This window comes from Paramormyrops kingsleyae, chromosome 18 (assembly GCF_048594095.1).
Source record: "Paramormyrops kingsleyae isolate MSU_618 chromosome 18, PKINGS_0.4, whole genome shotgun sequence".
NCBI classification, from domain to species: domain Eukaryota; kingdom Metazoa; phylum Chordata; class Actinopteri; order Osteoglossiformes; family Mormyridae; genus Paramormyrops; species Paramormyrops kingsleyae.
In genome coordinates, this window is record NC_132814.1 from 7,999,121 (window position 1) to 8,024,177 (window position 25,057).

Here is a 25,057-nt window from a genome sequence, read left to right on the forward strand (position 1 = left end):
GTTCCCACACTGCTATAAAGCCCTAAAGTGTTGGGAAACCCTTGGCTCAGGCGAAACATGTAATGTAGAATATATCATAAACCCCCTTATAGCCCCATTGTTTAGATTAATTGCAGTGTCCACGGATGACACACTTCCCCCAAATCAGGGCTGGTGACCTTTGACCCACCTGCTGTGAGGAGGTCACTGTCTCCTTCAGTCTATCCAGCTCCGCCCTGCTCGCCTGCATCTCCTTCTGCAGCGTCCCCAGCTGCTCCTCTTGCTCCTTCTCCTAGAGGCAGATAGGGGGCAGTCAGCGAGGGCATGGCTATGGTGTGTGAGGCGGCAGTGTGCGAGGCGGCAGTGTGCGAGGCGGCAGTGTGCGCGGCGGCAGTGTGCGAGGCGGCAGTGTGCGAGGCGGCAGTGTGCGCGGCGGCAGTGTGCGAGGCGGCAGTGTGCGAGGCGGCAGTGTGCGCGGCAGTGACGAAAAGGCCAGCATGCCGATCCCTCACCCGCAGGTGGACGTCCTCCTCGGCGGCCTTCACCTTCTCCTGCATCTCCCGCCTCACGCTGTCCACCTCATCCTGGGCCGCTCTCGCCACTGTCATCTGCCGGGTCACCTCTGCATTCTGGAACCAAACACAGGATCCCAGGGATTATTCCAGTTTCTACACATCATCACTGGATCCACTGGGAAAAAGCTAGAGACTGAAAATCCTTTTACATTTTTATCCAAACTGAGATAGCAGGGTCAGACAGTCCCTATAGCAATTGGGGATTAAGGGCCTTGCTCAGGGGCCCAGTGGTGACATCAATTTCCTGACCACGGTATCTGAACCAGCAACCTTCTGATGACAAGCACAGTGCCCTAGCCTACTGAGCCACACAATGCTCCCTTTAAAGCAAGAAAAAAGGAAAAAAAAAAAAAAAAAAAAGGGGATGAAAAATCCTGTTTTGCGCTCCTTTTGAGGCACACACACATATGGAGGCTCATGAGTTTTCCCCTTAAGTATTACACTTACGATTTAATTTCTCCATAGATTTATTTAAGGCTAAGGCACAGAATAAAAAGGTTTCCTTAGAAAGGGACCAAAAGAGATTTTACAATAGTAAAATAGTAGTTTCCATGGAGACTGCTGCTGGCACTCACGCCTGATTGTGATGCCTGTTATTGCCTCCAGTGTTAATTTCGTTGATGAAAATATGGCCTGACAAAGTGGTTTGCGTGACTTTAGCTAAAACAAACACTTAACTAAAATATGCCTTAATGACAATGATGAAATTAAGCATACTGTCTGTACAATCTGACGAATATTGATAAAATAAAAATAAAAGCCGGATTTCATTATCACTGTATCCTTATTTCACAAAAATGTGGACCGTTTCGCCTGGGGTATTGTGTTCACTACAAGTAGGTACTTTTCATTTGAAGAAAAACTACCGAGTGGGGCATATGGCAATAAACTTCGCTGAATAGCTGATGACAAGAACCGACGTTAACTTGGCAGATGCGAGAAAGTGTGGGGAAAAACAAGCAAAGTAGAGCAAAAACTGAGCAGATGGAATAACTGTTGTATCTCAGTTACATTAACTTCATTAATGAATACCTTTTTTGCATGCGTCTCAATATTTCTGCATCAGAAAATCTGATCTATAACCGATATAATTCTGTGTCTGTCTTTTTGCCGGTTCTGGCGGTGAAACCTGCCAGCACTTATTAGCAGGATAACGTTGCATCATGTTTTATTCTGTGGAAAACGAAAGATCAATCTGCTGGCCAGATTTAATAATGAATTATAAATGTGTCACTGGCCATATATATAAAATCATAAATCGACTGCCAGTCAAATATATAATGCAAAATCAATTTATCAATTGTATCCCTTTTTTGTGTTCATTTTCTTCATTTATCGGCATAAATTATGCCATGTTGCGACTGAGATAAAGTCAGAGGCACGTTGGTTGTTAAGGTCTTTTGTGCAACTGTTTGTGCAAAGGTATTTCTTAAGACCAAGATATGGGGAAAAACTTAAATACTAAAATAGAACATTTTAAGGAAACATTAAGGAACAGATTTAAGGGTGTCTTGTGCAACCGATTTTATTTTAAGGAAACCTTAATTCGGACTTCAAGGAAAATCTTAACTTCATGTGTTTCGTGCAACCAGCTCCAGGCATTTATCCAGCGGCCCTGGAGCATTTTTGAAGGGCCCAATGGCAATGTGACTCTTCAGCTAAGCACAGGATTCAAACACAGTGTGGATTATAACTAATCCACTGAACCAAACATCACTCTGCATTTTAAAACATACAAAATTCACTTACTCTACAAAATGGACAGTGTAAGATTCAGAGACAAAGCAAGGACAGAATTTACCATGAATTTATGCCATTGTAGCTTTTTGAGTTGCACAGTCTGGCTTTCTGCTAAATTAATGTCTGGTTTCGCAGATAAGCACCCTAGTATTTTATATATACAGTCAAACCTCGGATTGCGAGTAACTTGGTTTGCGAGTGTTTTGCAAGACGAGCAAAATTTAAAAATAAATTTTAACTTGATAAACAAGGTGTTGCAATACGAGTATTATGTACACGCTTTGTCTGCCTACCGTCACGTGATCACAACTCAGTTGATGGTTCTTCTCTCTCTCTCGCTGTGGGATTGTGGGTAATTGTTTCTGAAGCTCGGCCTTACTCGTATAGTCAAAATTTAGTAGAAAAGTAGCACCTGAATAAAGGTGTAGCAGTGCGAGCGATGAATCTGTTTAATGACAATGCAATGTCCACATTTCCGTGAAATTGAAAAGGAGGCAAAAGCAGCTGTCATTGGATGGGTTCCTTGTTAAAGTTGCACAAAAAGAAAGATTCCAGTGAGCCAACAGATAGCAGTGATTCCGTTAGTTATAGTGAAAGTCTACAAAATAACCCTCCTCTTCTATTCTCTCTCGTCTCCCTCACACCATCCATGATTCTTTTCAAAGGTAAAGTGCAGGTTACTTTGTTTTATGTTTTTTTACTTTATATTTTGTATTAATAATTTTTTCATGAATATTTTTGAGTTGTGGAACGAATCATCCGAATTTCAATTATTTCTAATGGGAAAATTCGCTTTGATATACGAGTGCTTTGGATTACGAGCACGTTTCCAGAACGAATTATGCTCGCAATCCAAGGTTTTACTGTATATTTTGCTTCCTGGATTAACAGTGTTTTCTTCCCCTGTCAATAATACGTTTAACATTGAGAATCGCCCCTAAGCAAGAACAGTATTTAAGCCATTTTTTAAGCAGAGATTTACTCCTGATGTCTAAAGCCCCTTTTAGCCGTTAGCTAGGAAGCGGTGGGTTCCAAGGGTACAATCAGACTTACACAATGTACTTCTGCCAGCACACAAAGGCAGAATAAAACAAAAGAATGAGACAGTAATTATGAGTCAGAGATGACAGTTCTTAGTGTGGCTTTTGTTTCATACTCATGTGCTACTTAGCTGATGTGTTTTTTGAGAGACCTCAGAGGAAACTATGCTAAAGACAGATTTGGAAGAAGTGCCTTGGGTAGGGTTTGTGATGCTGAGGGGTTAGTGTTAGCCTGCGTTAGCCTTGGGTAGGGTTTGTGATGCTGAGGGGTTAGTGTTAGCCTGCGTTAGCCTTGGGTAGGGTTTGTGATGCTGAGGGGTTAGTGTTAGCCTGCGTTAGCCTTGGGTAGGGTTTGTGATGCTGAGGGGTTAGTGTCAGCCTACGTTAGCCTTGGGTAGGGTTTGTGATGCTGAGGGGTTAGTGTTAGCCTGCGTTAGCCTTGGGTAGGGTTTGTGATGTTGAGGGGTTAGTGTTAGCCTGCGTTAGCCTTGGGTAGGGTTTGTGATGCTGAGGGGTTAGTGTTAGCCTGCGTTAGCCTTGGGTAGGGTTTGTGATGCTGAGGGGTTAGTGTTAGCCTACGTTAGCTTTGGGTAGGGTTTGTGATGCTGAGGGGTTAGTGTTAGCCTGCGTTAGCCTTGGGTAGGGTTTGTGATGCTGAGGGGTTAGTGTTAGCCTGCGTTAGCCTTGGGTAGGGTTTGTGATGCTGAGGGGTTAGTGTTAGCCTGCGTTAGCCTTGGGTAGGGTTTGTGATGCTGAGGGGTTAGTGTTAGCCTGCGTTAGCCTTGGGTAGGGTTTGTGATGCTGAGGGGTTAGTGTTAGCCTGCGTTAGCCTTGGGTAGGGTTTGTGATGCTGAGGGGTTAGTGTTAGCCTGCGTTAGCCTTGGGTAGGGTTTGTGATGCTGAGGGGTTAGTGTTAGCCTGCGTTAGCCTTGGGTAGGGTTTGTGATGCTGAGGGGTTAGTGTTAGCCTGCGTTAGCCTTGGGTAGGGTTTGTGATGCTGAGGGGTTAGTGTTAGCCTGCGTTAGCCTTGGGTAGGGTTTGTGATGCTGAGGGGTTAGTGTTAGCCTGCGTTAGCCTTGGGTAGGGTTTGTGATGCTGAGGGGTTAGTGTTAGCCTGCGTTAGCCTTGGGTAGGGTTTGAGATGTTGAGGGGTTAGTGTTAGCCTACGTTAGCCTTGGGTAGGGTTTGTGATGCTGAGGGGTTAGTGTTAGCCTACGTTAGCCTTGGGTAGGGTTTGAGATGCTGAGGGAAGTCTGCGTTAGACCTGGGATAGGCTCCAGGACCTCATGTGACCCTCGGCAGTATGAGTGCTTAGAACATGGATGGCTAAGTGCAAGAGGAAGATCAGTGCAAGTTAGGGCTCAACCAATATATAGGTTGGCCCAGTACCATCAGGTGATATTATTGTTGCAGTAATACACTGGAGATGAACACTGATAATGTGTCTTTAATCCAGTGGTTCTCAATTCTGTTCCTGGCGAATGAATGTTTTTGTTCCAACCCTACCTTAATAGGCTAAAGCTGGTTACAGAACAAACGCGGCATGCGCAGTGCGCGCCCCATTCAAAAAAACAAGCTCTCTCACTGAGGAAAACTCTGGGAAGATATACTTCCTGTACTACAACTTAACACTCATGGTCTGGGATTATTGGCAAGTGTTATGGTTCAATCTAGGACTAAGCTGGGAGAGAATGATTGTGTAAGTATTTATGGTAAAGACCCAAGGGAATTTTCTTTCCTGAGTTTGATTTGCAGTGGCTGGATGTGCATGACGCACAACTGGCATCTGACATGAATTTCATCAAAACACCAACTCCCTTACTATTCCAAACATGGGTGTCAAAAGAGTAAAAAACAAAAGGCATTCATGTCTATGGTTCGTAAATGGATGGGGATGGGGGGTGAGGTTGATTTAAGGAACAATGCAAACAAAGTACACAATTATGGAGTGACCAAAATCCTAAAAGGGTCAGGCTAAATTTTTTTATATCATACCAAAAGTCATACACAATACAAAAGAGTTATTAGTGGTTGACTGGAAAAGGAAATATTGTATTGTACCACTCAAAAGGCAAGGATTTTTTTTTTTATTAGTAAGATGTTTTGGTTTATTATAACAATGTACTTTAAATATAGTTGTTTGAGAATGCAACATTGTGAGAGTTCACATTATTGTTTTAACATTATAAGGTGGGATGTTTATTATTACATTAAGAATGAGGGTGTACCCGAAATTGCATACTTATACAGTACATATTGAATCTCATTAGAAGCCTACTACTCAACCATTAATGTAGTTCATATGTATGTATGCATGAGAACGGCATGCATGCATTTGGGCATCTTGCCTATTACCTGACCTGGATGTTTTCCAGTAATGTAGCTTGACCCCCAAGATAATTAAATACTACCAATAAAAAAATACATATTCCAATCAATGTACTGGGGATTGTTTTCTACTGAAATCTGTACAGACAGCACTTCCTCTGCCACCTTGACACAGCTCCAGTGGCCTTGTGGGATAGCGTAGCATCCATTGGTTGCATTCTTCAGAATTTCACGAATTGTAGTATGTCACTGATGTAATGTTTGCCTACTGTCCCATCCATACTGCTCACTTTGCATACTATACTTCACCTACTACATCAAACAAGTATGCATTTTTGGACGTGCCTTGAGAGTTTCTCCTGTTTTAGTTTGTTAAAATGGACCACACTGTTTCATTTTTGACCGTACATCATTACATAACCTGCTATTACTGATTATCAGAGTTCTTTGTTCCTTTAAATCTGTATCAGTATAAGGATATGGAGGCCCACGGTATGCATATATAATCTTAATTATTATTTATCATAGCTATTTATGACATAACTCAAATATTGTTTATAGTAATTAAAAGGTTCAAAAGCTCCCAAAAGATCAGGATTAGGTAAGCCAATTTCATATTCCACTGAATCAAAAATAAAAACGAGGGGACGCTGTTTAAGTTTAGTGCTACTGTGCTGAAAAGTAGGGGGCGCTGTTTAAAAGGTTTAGTGCAAAGCGACAAAGCTACAGTGCCAGCGACTCGGACAGAGGGGAACTCCGGGGCGGCTGCCCTACCTTCCTCAGCAGGTCAGCGTGACTCTGCACCAGGGCCGTGTATTTCTCCTTCAGCTTGGTGTAGCGCTGCTCATTTGCCTGTGCTTTTCCTGCAAGACAAGCATGACCTGTTGTCAGGTGGACAGTCTGGCTTTGTAAGGAGGACCGCCCCCTACTGGTGACCCTTTGTAATAAATGCTGCGCATGATGCTTTTGTTGCCAGTATAAGAGATTTCAGTCCCCTCTGCTGGAATCTTTTTACATGTTCTTTTTTCAGGATTGCAGTCAGTTAGTGTTCCATCCATCCATCCATCCATCCAGTACACTGTCATGGAGGTATGGAGGTCTGTCCGAACACAGGAATATCCTAGACCAGTATTTCCCAATCTGGCCCTTGGAGACCCCCAGACAGTGCATGTTTTTGCTCTCTCTCAACTCCCTGCCAGACAGTGCATGTTTTTGCTCTCTCTCAACTCCCTGCCAGACAGTGCATGTTTTTGCTCTCTCTCAACTCCCTGCCAGACAGTGCATGTTTTTGCTCTCTCTCAGCTCCCTGCCAGACAGTGCATGTTTTTGCTCTCTCTCAGCTCCCTGCCAGACAGTGCATGTTTTTGCTCTCTCTCAGCTCCCTGCCAGACAGTGCACATTTTTACTTCCTACAAGGAGCTGGAAGGGCATATACACAATCACTAACTACAATCTAACTACCGGACTGTTTAAACATATACTGTAGAGGACATGCAAACTCCATGCACCGATGAAATTCAAACCAGCAGCCCTTGTGCTGCTCACCAAGCCATACGTCACCTCGGTGAGTAAAACGAGGGCCCCTCTGAAATTAGAATCTGGCAAAAGACATTTAAAATATATATTTTTCTAAATTAAATAACAGGCTTCATTGCCACTCGGAGCCGGGCCGGGCATCGGGCCAGGTGATACAAGCGTGAAAGACTTTGATATTCACTCGGTGCCAGAGTTAGGGACAATCACAGCTGACACCGGCATCCTCCGTGTGCTGTCTGCGGGGACACCAGACGGCAGGAGGAGGTTCCCAAGCCCCCAGCCACGGCGCAGCGCCTAAACCGAGCCTCGGAGCAGGTCCCTGTCGTTATTCGTGCTGTGAAAACGAGCTGCTAACTACTGCTTGCAAGGCCCTACACCAGTCCTTTCCAATCCAGTCCTGGAGGACCCATAGTTAGTCCATGTTTTTGCTCCCACCGAGCTCCCTGCCAGAGATGGACCGACTGTAGGTCCCCAAGGAACGGATTTCGAAACACTACTCTAGCCGATCATCGAAAGCACACATGGTGTGGTCAGAGGAGCTCTCCGTGATTGCTAGACCAGTGTTTCCCAATCCAGTCCTTGGGGACCGCTATCCAGTCCACATTTTTGCTCCCTCTCAGTTCCCAACCAGACAGTTCATATTTTTGCTACTGGAGGCTAGGAGGGAACAAGAACATGGACCATCTGCAGGTCGCTGTGGAGCGGGTTGAGAAGCAACGCGGTAAGCTCTGCCATAATGTACACAACGTAAGATGAGTGGGGAGACGACTGCTTCAGGCAACACGGGCAGAGAAACCATCAATCATTTTCTATATGCACTGATTTACTGTCATGTCATGCGTTTTAAATATCATGTTCCTTCAGGCGGGAACTTTAACTCCAGTACTGACTTCAAATTAAATTCAAATTAACAGAGAAGAAACAGACAGTGCGAGTGACAGGTGGAACCGTTTTAGATTGGTGGTTTTGGACGAGACGGCAGAGACTGGCGAGGGGGGCAGCGTGGCGGGGGGCCCCAGGCCTTGCCAGTCAGGGAGGGGCCCTCAGAGCAGCGCCAACAGCAGGAAGTGCTGCCCTTAAACTGAGGTGCCAGACGGCAGTAGGACTGAACCAAGTTGGATTCCTTTGTTCTGTCACTATCAGGAAACTGCATGTGACAGTGGAGACGTGGGGGGGGAGTATGGGGCAAAGTGATTCGGCTACAGGATCGAAAGTGGCGACGCAGCAAAGAGCTTACCCTGGGATGCATTCATTATCTGTTTATTTAAGTCTTTGAAAAGTTTATATTCCCGTATTTTCCTAACTATAGCTTGTATCTGCTTGGCTGGCTTCCACTATAGCTCTACACTTCTTACTGAAACCCCAAAGAGCCCCCAGCCCTTCTCCCCCATACAGGATACGCCAGTAATACTCCAGTGTATTGTAGTGTTTGTTAAAATAGACCATAAACAGCTTACGCTGCTGAGGTTGTCTTTTAAATGAGTGTGCTGCAGAAAAATAAATGACATCCCTAAGCCTTTTCATTAGCTGTATGTCACAGCTTTTAAAAATCGGCCAGTGGACCGCTCAATTAAAACTCATTCTCGTCTTCTGGGACGATTTTGCTGCGGTTTGTAACAGAATAGACCATCGCCAAGATTCAGTGTTATCTTCCAGCTTGATGCAAAGTCTCTGGTGTCAAGTAATTTGCATCAGCAGGGGTTTGGAAAACGAGGTGTGATCTATTGATAGGAAATCTGAGGCTTCAAAGCTCACAGTAGCAGATATTATCAAGTGTTTTCCATCACTGCCTAGTTCACCCAATTCCTGCTATTTGCTTTTTCAGCTCTGGTTTAAGCCAGATGACTGACAGTTCGCGGTTAACCCCGCCTCCTGCCATGAGCAGGGTCCGGTGCCTCACTCTCGATCTCGGTCAGGCTGCGCTGCTCCTTCTCCGTGTCCTCCTTCACCCGCCGCAGGTCCTCCAGCTCGGCCCTCAGGAACTCGCCCTCCCCCAGCGCCTGCTGCCTTAGGTGGCTCTGCTCGGCCAGCTCTGCCTCCAGCTCGCTCACGCGGCTCCGTAGGGACTGGCACAGCCGGGAGCTCTGGGAAGGCATTAGGAGCGGGGGGGGGGGGGGGAATGAACGTTAATCGTGCAGTAGAGATGATTGCGGGTCCCGCCAGGACAACCAGAGGCTCAGTTACAGTTACAGCTGAAACAGCTGATGCTCTGAAAGAGGACACTAAGAAGAAATTCCTGACAAAAAAACGAACCCGGTACCTTTGCACAGCTACTCAGACAACCGCACATAAGAAGAAAATGATGAGATTTCTGGAATCCAAGATGGAGTGCCTCAAATGGACTAAAGCAGTGTTTCTCAATCTAGCCCTCGGGGACCTACAGACAGTCCATGTTTTTGCTCCCTCCCAGCTTCTCGGGAGCAACAATGTGGACTTTCTGGCAGGGAGCTGAGAGGGAGCAAAAACATGGATTGACTGTGGGTCCCCAAGAACCGGATTGGGAAACACTGGACTAACGGACAGCTACAACCTGCAGTGGAACCTTCTTCGACCTAATTTAATGCCAGAATTGCTCCTGTAAATCCTACAGCGGAGACTGGATGGAAAAGGCCATCTAGATCCGTGAGTAATAGCGACAGTGAAACTCAGGAGAGGTGGGGGTCACAGGCCACCATATGCTGTGCTTAAACCACAGGTCACGGCACCAAAAGCTGTTAATGGTGAGCAGGCAGCTGATGCCCACCTCCAAGCACTACTGTGATGACGACTCCCTGCCTGAGGCTGCTCTGAGGCACAAGCAGAGGCAGTAAATACCTGGTCCGAGAAAAACAACATTCAAGAGCTCAGCCAAATCGGGTGAAAACATCTTTGGAATGAGCTGGAAGGACACACGGCCGAGAGGGAAGAGCTCTGAAGGGAAGCGGGGGGATACTAATCCAGTGTGTGTGTGGGGGGGGAACATTACATTAAAACCACAGCTGATTCGAAATTCTGATTTCCCATGAAAGTACTGCAAAACGCGACAAATCTACGCTGAATATCACAATAAATGCTGGATGAAAACAGGAAATATTTTCCTTCTATTCCTGGGGGCCATTCTTCAGTGTCACAATGGACACTGGAGTACTGTCTATCAAGCAGTGTTAGGACATCATATTTTAATGACTAATTTAATTCACCAATCCATCTATCTATGTTTGGGACGCCGTTATCCACACCCGGGCAATGTACCTCCTGGTTATTCTCAGAAGTGCAGACTTTCATGCAAAAAAAAAAAAAAAAGCACATATATGGTTACAAATTCAAATTTAAAAAGTATAGCTGAAAACATATGGAGTGGTGGAGCTGTAATCTTGTTGCTTGTGTGGTGTCTGAATACACTGGCCAGACTATTAAAATGTTAGCAAAGGCTGGTGGCAGACAGCCTGGTCAGAGATGCTGCTCGCTGCTTGACAACAGCATGCTTTTGCACAAATCACTTCACATTATCGTCTTCCTAAAAGGCGGTTTAATCCAAAGCGATGCACACAGAGCAGTTTAACTGCATCACTCATTTGCACATTCAGAGCCACTCTGATACCTCTCAGTGGAACCGTAAGGCTCTTTCTGAGTCTTGAACATGTACCTTGTTATTGTCAATAACCATTAGTCTCTAATTAACCCAAAACTGAATAACTCTCAATACACAAATCATATTAAAATATGTACAGTTATAAACAGTCAGGGGGGATTGTAGGATTTACTTGGGGTGCTCCTTACACTGCACCAGGTACTATACTTTTAGTAGTAGACCTGCAGGTTGTAGCTGTTCTTCAGTCCAGTGTTTCCCAGTATATACAACAAAATCACATCACTAGGATCCTACTATATTCAAACACACCCTAGTATATTAAACATAATGCTTTTTTCATTTCTTGTCATGCCACCCTGATCGATTTGCTGTATCTGTCCTTCTAACCAGATCTCTCTGCATAACCAAATCTACAAAGAAAGCGTGTCAAGTCCCACCCCAAAGTACCAAAGAAGTACCCCGGTTGGTTTGGCACTTTTGGTACTGGAACTCCACCGGAAGTCAACGGAAAAGCAAAAAGTACTTGGTCTGGTGGAAAAGCGCCCCTAATGTTGGGGACATGAGAGGGCCCATAATTCATACAGAGGGGCCAGCGTTAACATTAGCCAATTATATGTTTTGAATCAGTGAGTGACAGGGGAGGGGACACTCTGGGGGCCAATCAGCTTTCAGCTGAGGCCAATGGCCCGAGGCCCAGCTCTGCATCCTGCCTTATCAGCTACATGCGCTTGCTGAATGAGTATGCCTCTCCTCACCTCCATTTTGAAGGACTCCAGCTCCTCCTTGAGGGCGTGTAGCTCCCGTGTGAGCTGCCCGATCAGGCAGTCCCTGAGAAAGGCCGCAGGGACACAACTGTCAGCCCACATCTATCCATCCATCAGCTACCACACGGACGTACCGTAAAGAGGGCATTAGAGCATCACTAGGTATTTAGGATATACTTTATTTTTTATCACACTGGAGGTAATCCCCGTTGAATCCCCTGACTGAAACGCAGCTGAGCGGCTCCATACCTGTCATCTTTATACATGCCATTCTGGCTGTTGAAATTGAATGGGTCCGAGGAGGAGGAGGTCCCAAAGACATCATCAAATCTGCTCTCGGTGCTCTGTTTAGACAGTGACAGCTTAACTTTTGGTCAACCTTAAAATTCTCAGAAGCTCCATGACAGCACAGGTCCACCTTAAATACTGCGAAATTATGCCTATGAATGTGATCAGCGCTGGCCAAGGCGGGCTCACCGTCTGGACCGGGACGTCCGTGTCGACCAGCTCCTCTGTCTCCACGACGTGCTCACTCTCGGGTGACGAGGCCTCCAGCGGAATCACCACCACCGGGCTGATGTGCTCCGAAAGTGCCGAGGCACGCAGGAAATTGGGCGGGTTCTACGGACCGCCAGCGAGAGAGAAGGCCTGATGAGCACTGGCACCAGAGAGAAGGGCTTCCTTTGTGGTGCTCCAAAGCCCACTCAGATACTGGTGCTTGGCAGGGGGGGTGGGACAGAACTGGGAGGAGGCCACTACACGTTACCTCTGACAACTGCGGAATCTGAATCAACCTCTTGAAATACTGCAGGTTACTGGAGCGGTAGAACAGACTCTTTAGCCTGGAGGGAGAGGAAAGGACAGCATCTTCACTCCAGAGAGAAGCATGAGGTGGATATGGATACGAGCTGAAAACCAGCGTGGGCTGTAAAGGTACTGGGCACAGGGACAGAAGAGACGGGCCCACGCTGGTGACCTGGCAGGCACGCAGACAGCAGTGCTGCCCCCCCAGAACCCATGTTCTACGGGTCCCCCAAGAGGACATACTTCTTGAACTGCTCTAGGAAGCGATCCCGGTGGCCCTGGAGTGTGTCTGCTGGAAGGCCTGTGGAGGCAGACAGACGGATAGATGAACAGACCTTGAGTGGACCTCAATATCAGCCATTTTCTGTATGCATATAGACGCAAATCAAGTCTTGTACAATAGAATACTGTACAATCAGAATGCCCAAGATTTCCGAATACCATATGAATAACGTATTATAAAGACAGTATTCTTACAAAACATTTTAAATGAATACATTCCCAGCAAATTAATACTCTCAGCATACTCTATCCATCCATCCATCAACCATTTATCCTGGTCAGAGTCACGGGGCCATATTTAACCCAATATATACATACACTATATGGACAAAAGTATTGGGACACCTGGCTGTTAAATCTACAGGAGCTTTTATGACCTCCATTTTGATTCGTCACTGCACAGAATACGTTTCCACTGCTCCAGAGTCCAGTGGTGGCGTCTTACAGAGCTCCACCCAACGCTTGGCATTGCCCTTGGTGATATGACTCGGCCATGGAAGCCCACTCCATGACACTCCCTGCACACAGTTCAGGTTAATGCCAGAGGAAGTTTGGAACTCTACAGTTAGTAAGTCAACAGAGCATTGGCTATTGGTTTTACTTGGTGACCTCGCTCTGTTACTTTACGCGGCCTGCCGCTTTATGGCTGAGTTTCGGTTGTTCCTAAATACTTCCACTTTACAATAATACCACTCGCGGTTAACCATGGAATATCCAGCAAGGAAGAACTTTCATGAACTCACTGAAGCTTCTTTCACAAATGTTTGTAACCCTCACTGCATGTTTAGGTGCTTCATTTTTTACACCTGTGTCAATGGATCTAAATTCAATTATTAAGAGGTATGTCCTAATACTTTTGTCCATATAGGGTACATGTCATGTAATTTAAAGACCTGCATTTAGAGAGTGTTCACCTATGCACATTTATACTTAGTTTAATGTAATATAAGTATCACTCCATTTGGTAATTGCTTCAGAGACTGCTTATCAGGAATGCCTGAATATTCTCAGCATCTCCAGCTTGTAAATGAGATTGCTGAGAGACCAGCTGAGCTCTTAACATAATTAAAGGTCTGCAATGAAGGTGCTTGTGCACCAGTGCTAAATTCTGACAGCAGCTGTTTATTCTGATAGAAATACACAGGGGTGCCCGTAGTCGTGGCTACTGGGGAGCTTTGAGGAACCCATGATTATTAAAGTGAGGGAAACCCACCCCCCCCCTCACCACCGCCCCCACCAGGAGACTCACAGGAATGCAGCTTGAAGAGCAGCTTGACGGTGTAGTCATACAGGTGGCTGCAATCCAGGATCACCTGAATGAGGGGAGCTAGGCGACACTGTCCCGCCGCCGTCACCGATACGGAGCGCGACATGTCCAGCGAGCTGAAAACTGGAAGGGGAGGAGGCGGGGCACACACTTAATGGACAGCCAAACAGGTGGCAGATATGAGAGAGTCTCATTGGCCTTCACAACCAGGCTGAACAAGGAGGCGGGGCCAGCTCTGGCCCAACAGGCAAAAAAGGTTCTTAAAATATGCCCTTCAATACACAATTAGGGGGGTGTGCCACAAAGCAGGATTTCTTGCTTAGCTGGATAACCTGTTGGATTTAAGGTTGTCTGGGCAAAATGGTCTTTATGTTCATTCACCTACATTTAGCCCAGACTACCTCAAATGTGAAAAGTTATGCAACTAAGCAAAGAAACCCTGCTTCGTGAAACATCCCCCAGACTCATTCCATCTAGTTCTCATAAACCAAAGATTTAGTATCAAAATTTTACAATTGCTACATTCACTTATTGGTCTCTGACTTATAATAATTAGGTATGTTGGAGCAGAAAATGTTGGCTATTACCAGAAATGTCACCTACTCCTGGCAGAACGTTTCAAATACTCATTACGATCCAAATAACAAACACTGCCACATTGTGTACATTCTGCTGAAAACACTGAACTTTTGATCCACCCAGAGATGCTAAATCAAACTGGGGTACAGATTTATTTTTCACTTCTAGCTACCAGTTCCTCTCTTTGTTTTATATGAAAGCACAACGAAGTACGATCGGGCCAATCAGATCAAGCCGCCGCAGTGGAACACGCCCAGCGCTCCGTCGCCTGACAGCTCCCATTGGAGGGCAGGTGCTTGCTAGCTCGGCGTACACAGAGCATGACCTCACTGCGTGGGGACTGAGACGAGGGGTGGGGTGATCTAAGCACCCATAGGACTGAGGCGGGAACATTACCCATGAGGCTGTGCAGGAACTGTGGTTGAATGGAGGGGAAGTGTGAGTCGAAGCTGCAGACTGGGCTGCACTCAGCGCCCCCGCCAACCCAATCTCTCCCTCCCACCCCCTGTCTCCCCAGCAGTGCGGTGCCCACTCCCACCACGCCTGGCTTAGAAGCCAGGTCCCAGGAGACTCTTCTCGCTCCAAACAAAGGTGTGGCTTCCTGAGCCCTGTGCCATGCCAGGTTCATGCATGGCCTTCTGGGTATTTTTTTCATAAGGAGAGTGAGGCTAACTGCTGGTGGAGGGACAGAAGGGTGGAGTGGACATGCCCACATATAGCACATAGAGGAGCAACCCTTAGAGGGACTGTTGGAGAAGCATTCCAGGTGGCTACATCTGGAAGCTGGCTCAGAGAATGCCAAGAGTCTGTGGTACTGTCAAAGCTAAAGGGGGCTGTTTTGTAGAGTCATTTGAGAAAAGGTTGAGATGCTGAACACTTGGTCGTCACAATATGTATTATGTGTCACCTCACTGCCTTGAGCCTCTTTACTATAAGGTAAATAACAAATGCATTACAAGCAGGTGTGTCCAGACTTTTGACTGGAATGGTATATAAAACAGGCCTTACCTCCCAGGAAGAGGGTCAGCTCACACTCCAGGTAGTCAAACATCTCTACTGTAATCTGGAAGCTACACACCAGGGCAGATGTGTAGGACAGGGAGAGAAATTTTAGTGGCAAACCCTGCTACTGCAGGTACTACAGTGAAGTGTTTACGGTCTTTGTAAATAAAAGACCCCGTTTTGTAATGGCTGACATTCCAAATCAATGTGTTAATTCGTAATTCTATGTTATTGTTCTGTATCGTCCTGTATAAACAAAGCACATCCTGCCAGCTCCTCTTGCAAAGAAATTATCCATTAACTGAAATTAGGGTGTTCTGTCTAAGCACTAGACTAAGTACTGCTATACTTCTGTTTTTTTGTCATTCTTAATGTAAGGCCTTCAGGTTCTTTTCATGCATTTGTCACAGTTAAAATAAAATAAAACAAAGCCCAGCAAATGGTAAGACAAAGGCGAGATTGTGCGGTTTCTTCCATAATCACAGTGTTCTGGGCCTGGCCTCTGCGTTCTGCTGCCGTAGGAGTCGCTTATCCAAGGGGGAAAAGCCAGCCACACTCACAAGTTGTTGACATCGTTCTCTCCTGCTTCCTCGAGCTGCTTGTCTGTCATCTGCAGGTTGCCGGGGAAACGGGGATTCTGGGCACAGTTGTGACAGACCGTTAGCTAAGGGGGATCCGCTTGGTTTAACAGCGCCGCTCACATGTTTATTCTACACAGCTGAAAGCTTGACGGCCCAGGTACGGTAAAAGCAGCCAAGCCGAGGTCTCAGGGGGATGTGCCAGGAAGGAGGCGCGGTCCTAAGTCAAATCGCTCACCTTGACGTGAAACTCCATTTTAGTAATGAGCAGTTTGAGGTAGATGCTGCATAGCTTGCCATAACCTTCGCTCAGGTGTCCCTGCAGGAGGTGCAGAGAGAGAGAAACGGACCAGTCAGCCTCCATCTTAAAGTGCCAAGAAAGGTGAGATTCAGTTCTGCAGAGGCGGAGCTTGAGGCTCGACAGAAGCCAGCGGGGGACTAGCGTGGGGGAAAAGAGCTGCCTGTCATAACATGGAGCTACAACGCTGAGAAACAACTGCAACGAGTCATTCTCAATCTGAAACATGGTCACCAGCATGAACAAAGGCTAAGCTAACAGGAACGACCTGACAGGGGACCCTCATCCTTGCGGCAATTATGCAAGCCTCTGAGGTGGGTGGGATTACCATGTGCAGCCAATCACGCCTAGCCGATCCCACTTTCCATTGAAGCAAAAAAATCAACCGATGATTTTTAGCGTGAATAAATCAGGAAGGAAGGTTTCAAATCCTGATATCTATTACAAGGCCTAAGGTGAGGTTTTCCCTTCAGTTAAAATTGTCACAAAATTTATCTTACGTATCCAGCATGGCTCAAAGCTTAGGGTCAGCCTATTCCCATCCAGGAAAAACCTCAGAGCCACCCCCCCCCCCCCCAATTTGGTGACACATCTACCAATCAATAAAGCAGAACCATCTCCAAATGAAACATACGATAAACACAAGTCATTCGACTGCGGACTTGATTACGTGCATAAGCCTTGCCGTCGAGTGCACGGCAGCCTTGCAGAAAAATGTGTGTCTAGCGCAGCGTGACTATTGCAGCCCAAACGAGACACTCAGCTTCAATAATGTGCATCTGGCATCCTGGAACACGGGGCCTGCGTGCGGCCCAGCCAGCGCTAAGACAAAGGCAGGATTGTTAATGCTAGGAATGACACGGCTTTGACTGGAAAAAAAAGGAAGGGGGGAAAAGGTAAACCTGGCTTTCATTTTTCAGTCATAGTTTCATCCTGCCAACCTCGAACAGACCATCATAGGCTCAATAGAAGGGACACGCAGAGGTGAAAAACCCGATTAAAAACTACACTGGTCACAAGAGGGAAAATATTACAGTCAGAGATTCTAGCTAGGCTCATTTTGCTTCTCAGTCTTCCTTATTCTGCTAGGCATCCCACAGGACAAATCGAGCGGCCAGAGAGAGCCTGCTCCCGGCGCAGGACGCTCAGACACAGCAGGGGACTGCTGTCACACGGGGGCTCACAGGGAGGGGACACACACAAGCTACATACACAGGACATACACACACAGGGGACAGGTGCAGAAGATATACGAAGAGACACACAAATACAAGAGATAATCAAAGGAGATACATGCAGAGATGCACAGACAGAGGAGACAAAGAAGACACACAGACAGACATATAAATACAGGAGACAATCACAGGAGATACACACCGAGACACACAGATACAGGAGATACACACCGAGACACACAGATACAGGAGATACACACCGAGACACACAGATACAGGAGATACACACCGAGACACACAGATACAGGAGATACACACCGAGACACACAGATACAGGAGATACACACCGAGACACACAGATACAGGAGATACACACCGAGACACACAGATACAGGAGACAATCAATATACTCCTTTCATTATTTACACTGCTCTCTTTGCTGTTTTGCACTTTTGAAGAACACAGTCACAGGGCAGAGAATAGCCACACGTGTGTGCACACACACATGCACATGCGTGGGTGTATAACAAGCCTTTCACGGGTAGGTATCGTGTTCATGGTGACGGTCAGCAGCCAGTGCTCAATCTGCCACGCTAGACTGGTACCATCACTAATACATGAGACGCTACAGTGCCATTACAGCAGGGTTGGCTATTCGCTCCACACCGGCAGCATCCTGTTGCAGGACCTCATCATTATATACTACCTAATGGGGGAGCCAGAGTCGGGTGATTATTGTCCGCTGAGCTGCCGCTCGATACGGGGGCTTGCCCTCACCCCCTGACCACCACATCTTGGTTCTTACCCACATCCTGCTCATGTCGCACAGGTCTGCTTTGTTCCTCATGGAGTCCTTTATTACCTGGATACAAACACAGACACGGCACACGTGAGGCATCACACTAACCAGGGACAGGCGTCCGCTTTGTTTTCTCTCCGCCTAACTGTCGCTTCGTTTGTTTCGTTCAGTGTGAAATGAGTGAGCGAGCGAGGTGTGAGCCGGGCACACTCACGTTGGGATGCCCGTCCCGCAGCAGCTTGTGGAAGACGTGGCAGAACTTCCAGCAGAGCACGGCATTGCTGGACAGGGGCAGCCGGTTGACCGCGGCCCAGAAGGTGTGGGCGCCCTTTTCGTGGTGTGTGCCCAGAATGCACGGTGGAGGGGGGGGAGCAGTTAAGGAGAAAGGGGAGTGGGAAAGACAGCCAGAGAGTACTGGGCGCTCTACATCGACTAATAGACGCACACACAACATGCGTGTCTGCGGTATCCTCATCTGCCGTAGACGTAAAAAGGATATTCCTGGCATGTTTCTCCTTCACGGCAACCTCCTGCGTGTTGATGGCCTTATTGATGCTCACGGCCTGTTGAGGAGGAAGAAAGGAAGTCAGGGTGACGTGAAAATAATTGGATGGTAGAGTCCTATAGCTGGAATCCCGGTGTCAGCTGGTGATTGTGACAGGCAGTGGGAGGGGGGGGGCTCCCCGCACTCTGTGTGTGTGTGTGGTGGGGGGGGGGGACTAAGCTGGACAGAGTCCCTTGGCTTGACAGCATCTATTAGAGCAAGGGCCACGTTTGGATGTGCCTACGGTGACCACAGGGGGTGCTCTGTCACCACTGTCTGTACACTAACCTACAGCCTCCACCTTGTGATGGACACGTGAATCCCCACAGTTACGTCCCAATCCTCCCTCCTATCCCCTGGCTAATTGGGCTTCCAATTATGGGACGGGGGGATGTGGTTGATACAGTGTGCTGACAACTGTATCAGGGACAAAACTAATGTTAAAAGGACTGTACGTTCTGCTTGTCTTCTGTGGGGAAGGAGGCAACATGATGAGACAACTCTGAGTCTGGGGCTCAATATTCAGGAAAAACGGGAAAAAAAGGGGAACCTAAATAAAGCTTTTCATGTTGTCAGTGCAGCTGGCTCACATGCCCCCCTTATCCGATTTCAGCTGAAGGTGATAAAAGAGAGGCTTTAATGTGGCAGATGGAGATGGAGAGATGAGGGGGGGTGTGAGGCCTTTGAGTTGCGGCATTGGGGAGGGTCACTGCTCACGCTGGGGGTCCTGTGCTCTTTTGAGGGCCCATTTCCTCATGGCTACTCAGGGCCCTGCCTGATCCTGGCTCTACTCCCTCGACCTCTCCTCTCCTTTCCTCTCCTTTCCTCTCCTTTCCTTTCCTCTCCTCTCCTCTCCTCTCCTCTCCTTTCCTCTCCACTCCCCCTCTAGACATCAACTGCCATGCCACACAGGCGGCAGCCCGCATCGATCTCCTCAGTATTGGATGGGAGGCCGCCCCCCCCCCCCCATGAGGCTCCATATCATGTGGTAAATTTTGGGTCGGGGCAATAGATCAAGCACGTACATTTCCTTTTAAGAAGCAACAAGAATAGGGGCTTTCCCTGAAAATAAGATGGGAACTGCAACTGCCCCGGTAGTCATTTCAGTTCACAATTTTTATTACGGAATGAATCAGCAAGTTGAATTAATAAGGATGCTAAGTGCTTGTCATAAATTAATTTAGTCATCCAAAATTTAGCTTCTGCTGCGTCTAATCTGGCCCTAATTCACACGTAATTTGGAGAATGCCCAGTGGCTAATACTATTTCCCATAATCCTTTGAATGAACGCTGCTATGTCCTGATAAACAGAAAAGGCGTGTTACGCTATAAAGCACCTGCTTAGGGTGCACTGACTGTCATTAGGTATTGTGAGAGAAATTGTCCTTCCTGGTGTTTGTGCTTCTAAAGGTTAGGACTCGAGCTGGTGATCGGAAGGTTGCCAGTTCAAATCTCATGGCTGGCAGAGCGCCTTAATCCAGGAACACTGCCCGACCCTGCTCTCTGATCCTCAATTGTACATTGCTTTGAAAAAGTCTGCTAATAAAACAAATGAAATAAGACTGTTTGCAGGGTTTCAGCCAATATGCACTTAAATTATAGACCTTGCTGAATCATATAATTTAGGCCAGGGGTGGGCAATGTTATCCGCAAAGGGCCTCTGTGTTTGCGGGTTTTCACTGCAACTCCCTAATACTAATTAGAGGACTGATTGGCTGAAAAGTCCTCACACCTGGGTTTGAACAGCTGACCTAAAGGTCATCCCAAAAACCTGCATGCACACCGGCCCTTTGCGGATAAGATTTAGGCCTTGCAGTACCTAGGCTATTAGCAGTAAAAAGAGAAATTCTTCATAGTCAGTGGCCTAGAAGTACTTAAATTTAGGCGCTCAACCATCAGCTATCAAAGACTCACATCTGCTTACTCAAAACAGACATTTCAGTTGAATGCTCCAATTCAACTCTATATTAACAGAAATCATAGAGAGAGACTGTGACACTTAACTTATGGACAAATAAAATAAACATGAACAAAATTAAGCAATCACATATTTAGTTTTACAGCAAACATGAAAGCTACTATATTTCAAAGAAAAGGCTTGTTGGAAGTTCATTACAGATATTAAATTTGTATAATATCTACACCAGCTAGCATATCATAGAGACCCCCCAGGAGGCACCTACAACGTGTCAGTAAGATAAAAAGTCAATGGCCGGCCACCTGCCCCCACACACCAATCTTGGTCAATACACCAATGAGGGGGTGTGGTCAACGAAAGTAAGAACCACCTGAACAAATCTAACAAAAATGAGAGGCGTTGTCAGGAGTGAACCAGACGACAGATGGTAGACTGACAGTGTCTGCTGTCCATGGACCGTGGAGTGAGACATACAGCAGATACTTAGTCTGGGTATGGCTTCTCTGTATGGAACCGGCAGTGCTGGACCACTGGTGAAACAGACCAATACCCTGACGACCGGGGGGGGGGGACAGGATGCTCATTAAACAAGATCAGCCACACTGATGAGAGGTGGTGCTGATCACGCCTCTTAGTGATGGAAAAATCCATATGTCCAATGTGACAAGGTCAGATAAGCCCATATCCTTCTGCAAGACATGAGTGCAGTTTCCAACATCTGTAACTTCAAGAAGGCCACAAAACCTTACAACTAATACCCTGAATTTAATCCGTTCACAAGAGCTGTTGAATTATATATAAGCGATTGGCCTATCTGAATCCAAAATGACCACACACTGAAATCCACTTTTTCTTGTTTTGTTTGGTACTTTTACTATGACACCAAACTGTTTGGATAACATTTTATGCATCAGAGTTTGGCTGGTAAGCTTTAGATGACTTTTACTCCTGACAACAATGCACCGATTCATTAAATTAATGCCAGAAACCTCCCCCACTTGCAGACGACAGAACTGGGGGGGACATGCCAATCACTGAGGACATGGGGTAAAATAAAAACAAAAAACTTGTCTCCAGCACTACCCAGTCCCTGTCTCCTTGCTGCTAGCCTGTCGCCGACCTTCCACACAACTCAGAAAACATATAATTTGACCCGACGTTATTGCAAAACTTGCACACGCAGCCCTATACATCATTTACAAAAGTCCTCGAGCTTCGAAGAGTCATCATTCTGTAAGAAACCATTATCTCAGAACCACTTATAAAACAGGTACAGGGACCATCTATAGAATTACAGTGGCTGTGCCTGACACTCAACAGTTCTGTGAAAGGAACGCAAAATGGTTTGGTGAGACATAACTGTTGCCCCTTCCAAAATCATTAAGTGTTTTAAACTTAATACATAGCCCCGCACCTGCTTTAATAAAAAGCGATTATGCCGTCCGATACGGGCACATGGGCTCATGTGCAAAGCGGGGAGGCTCAGGTGTCTCGCAGGGTCAGTAAACGCACCTGGCTCCACTCCAGGTCCATTTCTCAAGCCAGCTGAGAACACACCCAGTGATGCAGCATTTGATTGCTTCAGCCCTAAACTGAATTTCCTCACAAGTCATTTCCTGCAATTTATTATTTAAAAAAAGACAAGTTGTTGAGTAACAGCTTGGCCAACAGGAGCACGTTCTTGGCGAGTCACCATTTTGTTACGCAAAACCGGAGCCCGGTTTCATGTAGGGCGACTTCCTCGTTTATCGATTAAATACACAGCAGGAGTATTAATCTCCAAGAATCGCCTGCGTCTCACTTCTGGCCTTACAAATGCAGTAAAATAAAGGGCAGCCCGCTTAAGAGCGTGCTAACCTTAAAACGAGGGGAAGAGCCGCAGGCAGGCTTTGGAAGGCGTTTGATGCGAGCCACTACACTCAGGGACCTCTTCCCATCCACACCTCTTATCTGCCGTACGGCTAAATTCCAGTATGGCCCTCCTTCAAGCTCGGGGAGGCTTAGGAAGCAGGGAGCAGATACCACTGTAATCGTGATTAGGCTGTTAATTACAACCAACCTCCTCGACCCGAATCGTCACTCGCTACCTGATAGAGGCGTCCAATAGCTACAGGGTGCTATATCTGTCAACCATACATTTAATAAAAAAAATGGGAAATGGTGTAACTATAATGGCTGGAATGTATCATCTGGGTTATGGTACAACAGGCAGGATACAACATCGATTCCCCTTCTAAGAACAAGCAAGAATGAGAGTACAAGATAAGGCGGCTAATGGAGTAGAAAAACTAGGCGTCATTACAGGTGTATCTGGAAGTTAGGAGGGCTGAAGGAGTTAAGCAGCCTAGTTTCCAGCATTTTAAAGCCCTGCCCGGTGTGGGGTGAGTGGTGGCTGACTCCCTGGCCTGTCTCTGAATTGGTCTTTCTGAGCTCTCTCATGTAAACCATTACCTCACTGTTCTCTAGGGTGGTTCCAATAGGCAACAGAGACCAAAAATATCTGTCCGCTTCCTTTATGCATACAAGCACGCCCTTTAAGATTAAGAAAAAAAGAACAAATCACTCTGTATTTTGGAACTCACTTTTATTTCCATAAACATGAACTCCACTCCGTCTTTAAGATCGTCACGCTGAAAAAGCCCCTGTGAAGGGAGTCACTCCCACAACCCAAGTCCGTTTATTTCTGTAATTTACTTGCGTCTGACTAAAACACCCACTCCGATGGAATGTTCCATCCTTGTTCTCCTGATGGGGAGCGACCAGGACACTTGTACTTTTGGTTGGCCAGCCACCACATGTGACAACATAGGCATGCTATGCTGTAAGAATGCCACATTAAGCAAGTCAAGGTTTTTAAACTTTCACACATATACTAGATGTATTTAAAAAAAGACAGATAGATTAGTCCTTGCAGATGAAATATCTCCTAAGCTAAACAAAAAAATAATAATTAAAACCCAAACAATTTTGAGTTCTCAGGGTCACCAAAGCTCACTTTACCATCTACAGATGTGCCATGTGGTGGCACCAAGTACCAGATTTCACAAACCCCCCCGTCCCTGTTAATTCCCCTTCTTCTCAGAATGATAATGGGCCACCGCCTTTCATTTTAAGGACATTAAAAGGTTAGGGTACAACACCCATGGGGCTCGGGCAAGGGAACAGATGCAAACAACACCCATAAAAGGGTTATAAACGGGCCACCGGTCATTGGCGTCCAACTCGATGGCCTGTAAAAGCAGAGGGGGCCTAATTAAGATGCCTCCGGTTGGTTCCTAGTGAATAGGCTTCCTCTGCATCTGAAACACTTGCGGCACTGTGCACAGGGACGCCTCCCAAAGACAGGCTGGGCATAGGAAGTGAAATCCACGTCCGTGCAAGTGGCAGACTTTCAAGCCCATACCCAAGCAAACCCAACCGCCAGTGCTCCACCAGGAATCAAAAACGACTCACCACATTAAGACACACAAGAACTGCATACGAAATGCGAAAGAGGCCATCATGAATAAGTAACGAGTTTTACTGGTGGATCTGCACCTGTCTCAAAGCCACACGATCAACTAGTCTCTCCATAGGCAGCATGAACTACTGGGCCGTGGCTGAAACAAGACATGTGCACACAAGCAATTAAAGATGCTGTGATTTACAAATACTGGGCAGAAGTACAGGGGAAATTATAACATGTTCAGATGGTGTAGTCAATTAAATACAAAAAAGTCATAGCACAAGTCCTGTACGGGAATAATTCAATGGGCAATTTTGAAATTGTGGAAAGGTTTTCAAACTGGTTTGGTAACACCATGTTTGACAACAAAACCACACCAGAGAATGTATTTCTTTATTGTTGACATTTACTAGGGTCATGGTACGGAAGAATCAATACATATTTACTGCATTTTATTTACTGGATAGAAAAAATAGAAAGGATGGTACAATACATCATTCTGTGAAAAATGGGATACAAATCAACTGTTTAGACAGTATGTAGCGTAGATTTAAGAAGATCTTAATCCCTTTAAATCCCTGCATATTTATGGGTTAGATTATATTAAGGCATTTTCCAGCACTAATGGTACATACACAGTGCTTAAACAGCTCCGGGTGTAAAAACCAGTGCTTTTAAAGAATTCCAATTACACCAATTCAAAATTGTTGCGATGTATTTACACTGGTCAAGGTGATTTACTGAAACATATGAGCTGTCTTTGTATCGTCTCTTAACTACATTTAATCTGTAAGGCATACTCATATATATAAAACATTTATTCAGCGTGCCGA

General features: G+C 46.2%; 1 protein-coding gene across 7 annotated transcripts in view; it reads right to left on the bottom strand.

Moving 5' to 3' along the window:
* hip1 (huntingtin interacting protein 1) overlaps positions 1–25,057 on the bottom strand; it is a 47,179-nt gene that overhangs the window by 11,289 nt on the left and 10,833 nt on the right. For 3 of the 7 annotated variants that reach the window (XM_023819435.2, XM_023819434.2, XM_023819438.2), the window contains 16 exons: positions 18,817–18,880; positions 18,532–18,674; positions 18,324–18,380; positions 16,284–16,364; positions 16,028–16,104; positions 15,474–15,535; positions 13,869–14,009; positions 12,581–12,638; positions 12,300–12,375; positions 12,011–12,154; positions 11,783–11,895; positions 11,525–11,597; positions 9,099–9,282; positions 6,437–6,525; positions 492–608; positions 170–271 (listed from right to left, as the gene is read on the bottom strand). In XM_023819435.2, the coding sequence (XP_023675203.2) occupies positions 170–271; positions 492–608; positions 6,437–6,525; positions 9,099–9,282; positions 11,525–11,597; positions 11,783–11,895; positions 12,011–12,154; positions 12,300–12,375; positions 12,581–12,638; positions 13,869–14,009; positions 15,474–15,535; positions 16,028–16,104; positions 16,284–16,364; positions 18,324–18,380; positions 18,532–18,674; positions 18,817–18,880 (1,581 nt within the window). Of the gene's footprint in view, positions 1–169; positions 272–491; positions 609–6,436; positions 6,526–9,098; positions 9,283–11,524; positions 11,598–11,782; positions 11,896–12,010; positions 12,155–12,299; positions 12,376–12,580; positions 12,639–13,868; positions 14,010–15,473; positions 15,536–16,027; positions 16,105–16,283; positions 16,365–18,323; positions 18,381–18,531; positions 18,675–18,815; positions 18,881–25,057 lie in introns of all 7 variants that reach the window. The other 4 variants (XM_023819436.2, XM_072702036.1, XM_072702035.1 and 1 more) reach the window with 2 other exon arrangements.